Raw genomic sequence first — 10,576 nt, forward strand, 5'->3', positions numbered from 1 at the left:
CTATTAGATTATCTTCCCTCCCAATGTCTGCTGGACGTTGACATGGAAACGTATCCAGTGTAAAGTGTAAACGTAACGCAGCTTAATCTTCTCGGCAACGCTTCCAAAGAGGCGGCGGGACATCAAAGGCGAGCCAGAAGCGAAGCTGATGTTGGAATTTTTATTTGATTTGAAGGGAACTCTTCTGGATTTCTACGTCGGAAACTCCAGTGAAAACCGACTGCAGAAACGCGACTGGACTGACAGGCAGAGCGAGAAAGGCGGAAAAAAGAAATGCACAGAAATCCCCAGAAAACAAGCAAGAGACCACCTCACAACTCCTGGCTTCCCTGCCACAGAGTGCAACCACTGTGTCATCTCGCCGCACGCCTCAATCGGAAAAAAGAAGAAAGAAAACGGTATCTCTCCTCTCGTCCTGTTTCACGCCCTCCCCTCACCGAGAGTCCACACGCGCGGAAACACAGGAAAGATTGCCCTCCTTTCTCTTCTCACGGAGACACAAGGTAAATGAGGGGATGCGCGAGGGTCCGCCCCGAGTGACGAGAGGCAGCGAACGCGAGGAGAGTAAAAAGCGAACATTCCTGGATCCCAGCTTTTCTGGTCCCGCAGGGCAGCCCCGCAGAGTTTGGCGAAAAGAAAAGAATCTCCGATCTCTGATTTCTTCAAGCGAACCTAGGATCAGACCAAAACACTTCACTAATGCTACTGCGGCACAGAAGGTCGCGTTCGGTCTTGGTAAAGCGACTGCCCACCCCCAGTGTTGACTGATACAAAGAAGTTGCCATATCCTCCTTGCGCCTCCGAAAAAAAGAGACCCTATCTCCCATGCACCCACTTTAGCGCGCTTTTGTCAGACTGAACCAGGTGAGGTCGGTGTCCTGAGACAAACAACAGAAAGAGACAAAAGAGACACCCAACAAGAGACGCGCATAAAATAAACTGTCTCACATCTAGTTACCACATTGGATCTCTACAGATATAAATACATATATATTTGCTAAACCGCCAGGTGAAATAATTACAGCGTCCAAGCAGAGATGAATGCCAGTGGTGGTCAACAAGCGACAGGCAAGAAAAAAGAGAAACAAAGACAAAGCCTCTGCGGAAGGTAGGCGTTTTTCGGTGGCTGCCTGGAGGTCGTTAGATTGCGTTGTTTTACGGGGAAGAAAATGAGAAAGGCGAGACCGACGGGCAGGACCGCCTGTATCGACAGGCAGCGGCATCGAGACGAAAAGAAGGAAACAGACCAGGCACTGAGAAAAGGAAACAAGACATAACAAGTGAAACACGGAGAAAAACAGTTTTCCTTCTGACACACGTAGCGAGACACGAACGTTCCCGCCTTTACGATAAGATACATTCTAGCATTTGGACGCATCTACAGCGGCGGTAACCGTAACCGTTGTGCTTCACCAGCGGGTGATCTTTTCTTCTCCTACCTGTTTAGCAAGCACAAGGGTAATGCGGTCGCGCTTCACACTGGCACGGCACTTGGAGATGTCGACTGGGTGATAAAGGCGATTCAGAACCAATACGTAGTTTCCGGCATTTGCTGGAAAGCGCATGCACAAGCAAAAGCGAAACATCCTCCACAGGCGCGCCTCCCTTTCTCCATTTGCCTTCGTCTTGGACGGTACAAGGAAATCCTCCCTTCATCGAAGCGCGAAGTCTCTCTGCCTGATGCCTCCTGTTAAGCTTCTTTCGAACTCTCTTCTCGCCGCCCGTCGCTGTGTCTCAAGACCGACGTCATTCCCGGCCGAGATTTCCTGAGTGCACCTTTCTTTCTCTGTTGCCTCCGTCTCTTTGGAATCTCGCTTTTCCCACGCTCTTCTCCCTACTCACTCTTTCGAGTCTCTCTCACCCTCAGTTCGCTCTCCCAGGGAACGTCATCCTAATCTCTCTCGCACTCGTCGCTCTTCTCCCTACCCTCCACCTGTCCAGTGGCTCTATTCTGGTGTCGCTGCTGCTTATGGCCTCCCATGCCGTCGACCGCACGGCCGGGATGTACAGACAGGCTTCACCTTTTTGAACAGCAAACGTACTGTGTATCGCGAGGGCTGCTCGTTCGTCGTCGAAGAAAGTGCCGAGTTGCTCCTGTTCGAAGCAAAGGTCTGCGTCCCCCGATTTAGGAGGCTCCACGAGCTTCTCCAGAGACACGTACACCCTGAGACAGACAGAGAAGAGAAGTCAGGCAAGCAAGCGAACAATGACTCAAGGCACATCCGTTGCACAGCTACGGACAACAGGACGAAGCAGAAGAGTGGCGAAGCACAGAAGACCGCAAACGAATCGCAGCAGAAAGCCTCAAAAGGAGTCCTGTGGCGCGGTGGTGTTCGGCAGTCACCGAGCACGTAGTTGTCTGTATCTCTTCATTGGAGCCACATTACGACCGATCCACGGCTTGCAGTGGCAGAAGTCATAAAGAATGGAGTTGCCCCGCCCTCTTAGCTGGAAAATGGCACGGACGCAAGGGAGCGATGAAGAGTCATATCCTCAAATAGAGGGCGGCTGCACAAGAGAGAGCAGAGCACCTCAAAGACAGGAAGAAAGTCGAGGAAAAAAGCACAGCAGACATTGAGCAAAACAACGCACTGAATAGAACAGAGAAGAAGAAAAACGCACCGTTCGCCTTCCCACACAAAGGCACAGACAGCGTCGGCATTGTGCCACGGGGGGGAGGGGGGGAGGGGGGAAGCTCGGCTCTGTCTCTGCTTACAGGTCTGTGGCTTCGGCATCGTTCACCACAAAACCCACGAAGCGCGCTTCGTTCTTTGACTGCCAGCAGACACCCATCTGTCTCCCCTTTTCTTTCCGTGTCAGATTTGTGGCGGTGACGTCGCAGAACCTCACCTGACAGTTGCGCCTTCGTCCGTCCACATGTAGCTCTGAACAGCCTTGTAGGAGGCGGGCACACTACCGGAAGCCGCTGCATACGCTGCCTCGTCCGGAGACGCGAACTTGGTTGCTCTTTTCTCTGCGCCTTCCTCTGCGTGTCTTCTCTCGAGCAACACCGGGGGTCCGCCTGTGACGACGCCAGGTCCTGAGATCACCTGGACATCCAAAGGGCAGACGAAGAGAAGGAGATGGCGACGCAGCGAGACGCGAAAGCGTGACAGAAGGAACGCAGAGCTTCAAAGGCAGAGGTGAACGGGCAAGTGTGCGCGGATATGTTGGCAAGCAGAGACGGGAGTTTTCTCGAGAAGAGAGAGGAAACAGAGAGTGGAAGAAAGCAGGCTGATCGAAGCGGCGAAGAAAGTGGAGAAGAGAGGAGAGAGGAACAAAGAAGGATAGGCATGAGGTCGAGAGAAGCATAGAGTAACAAAAGGAAACGGTGTCGACAGGCGAGAGGAGACAAGACGGTCGATAGACTCGCAGTGGTCTTACTTTGACATCTCCTTGCTGCTGAGCTCCAGGCAAAGGGGCGTGAGCATAGTAGTACTGAAGCAGAGACAACAGCAGATGCATCAGGGACGCCAACGCTTGAAAGAGCAGAAGATTTGGAGGCAAAAAGGAAGCCCTCAGAGAGAATTGAAGAATGGCAGATCCAGCGACAGAATGAAAAAATGCTTGTCACATCGCGTGTGGAGACTCGACCCAGAAGATCTATGTGTATCCACCCATGGCTCGCGCTGGGCTAGCTATCTGTCCAAAAGCCGTGCGTCCCCCGTTTTTGAGTTCACCAATAAGAGCGAGAAGAAAAACCACCCCACAAAGAGACTTTCCATCATCCCCGTTTAGTCTGTCTCTCTCTTCTACGTTCCCTCCTTCGCACATGCGCCATATAAAGCCTGTTGGGCTAGAACGAGATACACAAAGAGACTCCTCAGCGCGCACACTGTTGCTTCCGTAGCGTGCAATACTCTGTCGTAGAGCGCTCGCGGTCCTCTTAAGGTCTCCCTCCTCTTCGACTTTTCCGTCCATTTCGGTTGCTGCAGACACTTCCTCGCGTGCGTTTCTCTCGTTTTCTTTCACAGCCACGCCGGCGTCTGCGGTCGAGAGTTCGGGCATTTTCGCTGCGCGTGAGAAAAGGGGAAACGCAAATGAGAACGGAAGACAACCCTGGTCAGCAGCAGATGGCTTTGAGGACTGAGACTTCGTCGCGAAGCAGAGATCTGAGAGTGCGAGGCCGACAAAAACAAGAACTTCCGGGAAGGAATTAACGTCTGGTCTGCAAGCACAACAAGTACACAAGAGAGGAAACCAGGGAACGAGGCGTCGATGAGTGTAAGACACAACATTGAAACGAAAAAGCAGACCACGATGAAAGGAGACGGGTATTCCATAAACTTCGATGCAGCATATGTAGAAAAAGGGAACGTGTCGAACGAGAAGTTGACTTTGTGACGAACAGGTGATGATGTTGCGTGTTCAACAGGGCGTTCGTTCCACTCTGGAAATCGCACCTTGAAATGTCCACCGTACTCGTGGGGGTAGCTGGGAGAAGCAGCAAATGAGGAGTAACGGGTGGCACTAAGGAATATGGGAATGTGCAGAAACGCAGTCGCAAAATCTTCTCGTATACGTGCCAAAAGAGCTGTTTTTGTACTCTTGAGACTGGGGGCTAAAGGCACACAGTTCTTGTCGAGATCCGAATGCACGGATGTCGTTAGAGAAGAACCGCGAGAGAGACGATTTGGTGTGGCAGGAAACGTCTTACTTTCAGGAGCCGAAGAGCAACTGTGGAATGCGTTTCTCTCAAGAGTGGTGGACCGCTTGTCCGTACTCGTGTTTTTCTTAGGGATCGACGGAGTATCTAGGCTCAGACGGAAAGAGTATACTTTAACCGCGGTTTCTACACAAGTCACTCAGGCGGTTTTCCCGCTCTCTCCAGTGTGTCGTGTTCTCGGGGTTTCCGCGTTTAAAAAAATGCGTGTTGCTGATTTCGTTGCCGTCCTTGTTGCTCCTTTTCTTGTGTTACGCTTGACATGCACGCGCGTATTTACATCAGCGTTGGCCGGGTTTTCGCGACCGGTGAGTCTCGCCCCACCGCATTCCTTGCGAAAAATATTCGTTCTGTTCCATTTCCTTTTCCGCGCCTGGAACTCTCTCTCCAATGTGACGTTGAACGCGAACCGCCTCTTGGAGAGACAGCGCAGCAAACCCGCAAAAAGGACGTGCGTGTGTGTTCGTGTGTCAAGGTTGGAGAAAGCTTTTCCTGCACTGCAATTGCGTAGGATTCTGTCCGTCTCCGCAACTTTGCCCAACGCGTCCCGCCCGGAAATGCCAGCATCACCCAGGGTGGTGACCCACCAAAAAATCCGGAGAATATGCGTGTCCGCACAGACTCAGTTGCGACATTCACGCACCCTGTTAGCTTATGGGGCGGAAGTCAGAGATGACATCGGGTGTTGCGAAAAGCAGTGCGCATCGGGGCCGCTTGTTTAATGGTTGGTGAAGGTATTCTTCTTCTGGGTTTTCCATTTTTTCCTTTCCATTGTCTCGTGTTTGAACGCACCGGTTTCACGGTCGCCTCTCCTCGGTCAAGTGAACCTCCAAGCAACTCTGTTGCCTTCGTGAAGAATCGAGACACGTGCGTGGCGCGTCTCGCAGCTCCCACAGACTCGCCGCTTTCCGGGTTTCTCTGTACGCTAAAAAGCACAAAATGCCGGTCCATCACGTCACCACCGAGGCTCGTAAGTCTGAACTGCCTGCACACACACTGTCCGCCGCTGCAGTCTTCGCTGCTCCGGGCAGAGCTGCTGGAAGCCACCGATTCACGGACATTTGATTTGCTCGCTGCTCGTTCGGAAGTAAAACGCACACGCGTGTTTTCGACACTCATGGTAAAGGAATTCACCGTGCTGTGCGGAACAATCTCAAGTTGAGACTGCGGACTTGGTACTGCTTTTGCGATTGCCACGGACGGTTCGCGACGGAAGTCCACCGGTTCATCTCGGCGGGTTCCTCTGTAACAGTTGGCTTACAACGTGTCTGCATGGAATAGTGTGGTAAAGTTCTTTTCGGCAGCTACTCGTCCCTGCTTGTCACCCAGAATGTTAACGTCATCCACAGCCTGGTGTACTCGGGTTCAGTGTGCGTCGTACGTGCACTTTTTCACTGCTGGTTTTCGTTCGTGCTTCCGGCTCTTTTGCAGAATTCAAGAGCTTGATCGAGGAGAATGAGATGGTTCTCGTCGACTTCTACGCGGTCTGGTGCGGTAGGTTTTCCCGGACTGCTGACGGGACCTTCAGCCGCACGTTATTCCTGGGCATCCACGAGAGTTCCGTCCTCAGAAGCCCCTGTGGAATGTGCTTTTCACCTCGAGATGCTGTTTTTTCTCCTTAGGAGTTTTGCTGGGCTGAGCTTCGTAGCTTGAGTTACTCTGTACAGAAGCAACAGTCAGCTATATGTGGTAGCCGTCAAGCCCGATTTGTGCGGCGGCCACACCAAGTGTTGCCGTACTAACCTGCGGCTATCCCGAGGGTTGAGTTCGAGGTAATAAACGTAGATCGACAAAGGATGACAGAAACACTATCAGACCATCGGTTGTGGATGGAATTTCTTTCACACAAGTCGGCGTCTTGGGTGGACTTTTACCCACTGATATGTATGCCATTGCGTGTGTGTGTGTGTGTAGCCAAGTGTTGCTGCGGCGATGTCGTGTCACTCTGGAAGGCGGAATTTTTGAAGGCCACCGCCGGCTTTTGGTTATGACTTCTCTCGGGGTAGAGAGAACCATTCCCAGCGGCGTGCTCAGATTTTCCGCTGTGTTTTCTCTGGAATTTTCAGGCCCCTGCCGCCAGGTCGCACCCTTGGTGGAAGCCATGAGCGAGAAGCCCGAGTACGCGAAAGTAAAATTCGTGAAGATCGACGTCGACGAGTTGGCGGACGTCGCTGAGAGAGAAGAAATCAATGCGATGCCCACCTTCAAGCTCTTTAAGCAAGGCAAGGCCGTCGACACTGTGCTCGGCGCAAACGCAGAGCGCGTCGAAGAGATGGTCAAGAAGCATCTGTGAGCACGGATGTGAGACAAACAGTCTCGGGGATTTGTAGAGAGGCAAGAGCCAGGACTCGCTGCGTGAGTGGACAGCCGTGGCATTGAAAGAGATCGAACCTGGTGACGGTAGAGTCCGGAAAGCTAAAGAGGAGTTTTCCCAAAACGTACAATACTTGACGGAGTGTGCCTGCTGAATCGGCGACGGCCTGTAAAGGCGGCTGTAGAGCATCAAAGGAGAGAAAAGTACTGAGAGCCAGCTCCATGTTTTCGTAGTTGTCGATGTGGGCGGGGACCTGAATTCTAGAAAGTGCGTGTGAGGGAATGTCTGCCGTGTGTGGCGTACTTGGGGCCTGTCGGGAAGAGGGGCAGAGTATGTTCACAGTTCGTCAGCATTTGATTTCCGTTGAAGCGAGGCTATGAGGCTGTCGTTTTTTTGAAATCATCTAACCCCACCTTTCAAACGTGTGTAGGCACTCTGTCGTCTCAGTAAACTTATTAACTTAGCGAGAGTTCGCTTTTTGTCTGAACTGTGAGGCGGTTGGGCCTTCGTCCGCGGGGAAACTTTAGATGCAGCAAGTCGCGTGAGTCAATTCACTCACACACGGGGGAGAAACTGGGAGACGTAGTGCGTGACGAAATTGCCTCGCTATGCCGTAGTTGACGGAGGCAAGATCTACGTGGTGTGACACTTCTTAGCATGCATTTGTAGTTTAGGAAATCATACAGCACCCATGATCTTCCTTATCACACAGAACCTCCACTGTTGCAGGCAGTGACGTGCGTGTTTGCGTCGACCCTGCGACCTAAGATTCCAATCCTCAGATCGCCTCGAGTGTTCAGACATCGGCATGCAGATGTGGATCAAAACCGCAATAGGATCATCGCAAATATAGCTGTGAAAGTAGGTGAAGTGCATACCCGAATAAGCGCTGCAATAATGCTAGCCCCACCGTTCCGCCAGGCAGACCCCTCCAACGCCGTTGTTGCAGTTTTAGAGAAACAGGAAACACGTGCAACTCGCGATCTCTCGTGAGTCCACGTGGAACGGCGCCATGATACATCGAGGCACGGCAAGGCAACAGTCGCCATCACTCTCTTGTTCACGCGAGCGCGAATGGCGAGATGTTTCGGGTGGAGGTTGATTCCGCTCGTTTCGACGTGATGTATTACGCAACGGTCTATCACGAATGAGGACCACCAGAACGTGCTACGCTCGTTGATTTCATCTGGTTATGCACATGAAGCGGCGAAGGGGAATGACGGAGTCGTGGCAAAAGAAAAGCCTCCCCCTGAAGGATCTGAGGAACCCTATTGTGAGGCTGACAAAAATCACGCGTTACGCGCTCTGGATAGGCAGTCACACTCCAAGGCCAGACGAGCTGGCCCATAAGTCTCCATGAGTTTGCCGTCAAAAAAAATCTGTGTGAAGCTTTAAGGATTCCAAAAGGATATGCTTTCCCGTAGGAAAGTCGCGAAAGAAGATAGATCTCGAGTGAAAGCAACTGCACAAGACACCGGCTGAAAAATCGCCCTACAGGTGCAACACAATTGCCCCACTCCCAGCGATCATTGACAACAATAAAAACAAAAACACCCAACAAAATATTACGAAGTTGACGTGAAAGAGTTGAGCATTTGATGGCAAAGCAAATAGAAAAGCTGTCCGAACCAGGAATCGAACCTGGGTTTACACGGCCACAACGTGTTGTCCTAACCTCTAGACGATTCGGACCGAAAGTCGCAAACACGTGTGATGTACCAGGGAGTCGGTAGCCCAGATGCAGTGATATTACCGGCCAGAATGAAGCGCAGAGTCTACGACACTCAAATCTATTCGCTTGCAGCCTAAACTGTTCTGAATGTCACCTCGATCCAGCTTCATGTCTGCATAGATTGATAAGTTCTACCTCGCCAGGCGGAGGTTCTTCGAAGTCGCCCTTGCGTTGATGACGAGTCTTCCATATGCACTCTTGCTGGGATTTAAGTTCCTTTGTAAAACGCCATGGGAGTCTGGAGGCGTTGCCACAATCAGTAGGAATCTTGAGCAACGGCGGGGTAATCGAGCGCGAAGCGCTTTCCCTTCAATGTGATGTTTGGTCATGCGTCATCTTCGTTATCTTCGTTCGCTCTTCGTTTGTTGCATGATCGGCTCACCGGCCTTCGAGAAAACAAGAATTAATTCTAGGGGTCCAAGAAGGAGAATGACTATCCTATATCTTCCAGTTGCTAGGGTCCTGGATATGACACATCAGTAGCCCTACGGAATTTACGTCAAAACCGTCCACTAAATGGACGACCCAGCATCACCTGAACGAAGCACTGCCGACCTCTACGTGGCACGCGCTTTACTTTATGTGTTCGTCGGAATGTCCATAACAGTCTAGTTGTCCAAGTTGCCGTTATCTGTTATGAAGCAAGCAATCCGTCAACCCCAAGATTCTCTTGCGTGGAGCACGCTGGCGAGAGGTGGTGATGCCACGGGAAGCCGGATGGCTGATCTGAGGGTACCTGTCACGAATTATTGTGTAATTCCCATCATATCGGCGCTGTCAAAATCTATATACATGGCACTCAGTCTGCTTTGTAAGCGTGAGAAGAGAGCGAAAGCCAGTCCTGCCACCCCTCCGCTCCCGTGAGATCCCCTGCCTTAGGTGTGTTTTGATGATGCTCCTGGATTACGGTGTACCTAAATTGAGGTATCAGGCCAAGGCTCTGATGTACGTGTTCGCCAGCTGAAACTTTTTACGGGAAACAAGAATTTCTCGATGAGACTGATGAAGTCTTCCAGCTCTAATGGGACGCAATCGCGGCTGGAAGGAAATTGTACGATTGAAAAGAGATCTAGGCCTGTTTTGTTTTCTCCCTCAAAGCCAGCTGTGCTTTCACAAGACAGAAGTAATATTTGACCACAGCTTCAGAATTATTTTTGTCTATCGCCCGCCCCTCAATACAGCCCCACAGCGTTCGGGCATGATATTTTCACCATATGAAGTAGAGTCCTCTCCAGGTGCTTTCTGCTTTGACCCCTTCTGCCTGTTAGTCTCCAACGTTGATAATCGTGGGAGGCAAAAGTCCAATCACATCATGAGGAAGCGTGAGAGCTGTGGCATTCGAAGCCATTCTTGAAGAGATTCTTCTTTCTGTTTACTTTCCTCAAGTTAAACAGTGTGGAAGATGAGCGTGCAGAAGAGTTGCGGTTTAATGATGCGCTGAACGTTTGTCGCTTTTTTTTCTCGGATACTTAAAAGTCATCGTGCAAGCATCGGTTGTGCCGCCACACTTAGTCTACTAAGTTGAGAGGTGAAGACCTCTCAGCGTGGAATCACTGCAACATGGCGACATGCGAAGCCAACACACCTGCCCAAGTCGCAGAATGTCACAAAGTCCAACATAATTGGTGCGTCTGTCCGCATATCTGTCTGTGGCCAAAAATGTTCTACATGCACCATTAGAAGTTACCAGTCGCACAAGCCTGCCTCATTTGTCTCTGGTAGATCCTGGCCACTCGGCCTGAAAAAAAGCAAGGCACAACTGTAACTCCAGATCCCAGCATGCCAGTTGGAGTGTCCACGTCGTTCAAACTGGACAACCGTTATAGCTTTGGAAATGCTAGACTTCGTTGTGGAGTTCTGCAGTCAT

At 51.2% G+C, this 10,576-nt stretch overlaps 2 protein-coding genes and 1 non-coding gene across 3 annotated transcripts; 1 reads left to right on the forward strand and 2 right to left on the reverse strand.

Annotated features, from left to right (window-relative positions):
• Positions 1 to 181: 181 nt before the first annotated feature.
• On the reverse strand, positions 182 to 4,848 carry TGME49_293860 (hypothetical protein). Its single transcript, XM_018782208.1, has 7 exons — positions 4,658 to 4,848; positions 3,835 to 4,168; positions 3,385 to 3,438; positions 2,851 to 3,050; positions 2,043 to 2,164; positions 1,440 to 1,552; positions 182 to 878 (listed from the first exon to the last, which is right to left on the reverse strand). The coding sequence occupies exons 2-7, from the start codon at positions 4,006 to 4,008 to the stop codon at positions 837 to 839; spliced, it is 705 nt and encodes a 234-aa protein (XP_018638608.1). The 5' UTR covers positions 4,009 to 4,168; positions 4,658 to 4,848; the 3' UTR covers positions 182 to 836.
• Positions 4,849 to 5,066: 218 nt separating this feature from the next.
• On the forward strand, positions 5,067 to 7,546 carry TGME49_293870 (thioredoxin, putative). The gene is made up of 3 exons (XM_002370147.2): positions 5,067 to 5,633; positions 6,095 to 6,157; positions 6,730 to 7,546. The coding sequence occupies exons 1-3, from the start codon at positions 5,603 to 5,605 to the stop codon at positions 6,954 to 6,956; spliced, it is 321 nt and encodes a 106-aa protein (XP_002370188.1). The 5' UTR covers positions 5,067 to 5,602; the 3' UTR covers positions 6,957 to 7,546.
• A 1,051-nt stretch (positions 7,547 to 8,597) lies between these two features.
• TGME49_293880 lies at positions 8,598 to 8,669 on the reverse strand. Its single transcript has one exon. It is a non-coding gene; the product is annotated as a tRNA-His (tRNA).
• Positions 8,670 to 10,576: the final 1,907 nt, after the last annotated feature.

The sequence above is a fragment of the Toxoplasma gondii genome, chromosome Ia, assembly GCF_000006565.2.
Source record: "Toxoplasma gondii ME49 chromosome Ia, whole genome shotgun sequence".
Lineage (NCBI taxonomy): Eukaryota > Apicomplexa > Conoidasida > Eucoccidiorida > Sarcocystidae > Toxoplasma > Toxoplasma gondii.

Coding starts and splice junctions, on each gene's coding strand:
- TGME49_293860 (XM_018782208.1), bottom strand. CDS start 4,008: ATGCCCGAACTCTCGACCGCAGACGCCGGCGTGGCTGTGAAAGAAAAC. Junction 3,051..3,384: donor AGCAGCAAGGAGATGTCAAA/GTAAGACCACTG, acceptor TTGGATGTCCAG/GTGATCTCAGGACCTGGCGT. Junction 2,165..2,850: donor GACGAAGGCGCAACTGTCAG/GTGAGGTTCTGC, acceptor TGTCTGTCTCAG/GGTGTACGTGTCTCTGGAGA.
- TGME49_293870 (XM_002370147.2), top strand. CDS start 5,603: ATGCCGGTCCATCACGTCACCACCGAGGCTC. Junction 5,634..6,094: donor TCACGTCACCACCGAGGCTC/GTAAGTCTGAAC, acceptor GCTCTTTTGCAG/AATTCAAGAGCTTGATCGAG. Junction 6,158..6,729: donor CTTCTACGCGGTCTGGTGCG/GTAGGTTTTCCC, acceptor TGGAATTTTCAG/GCCCCTGCCGCCAGGTCGCA.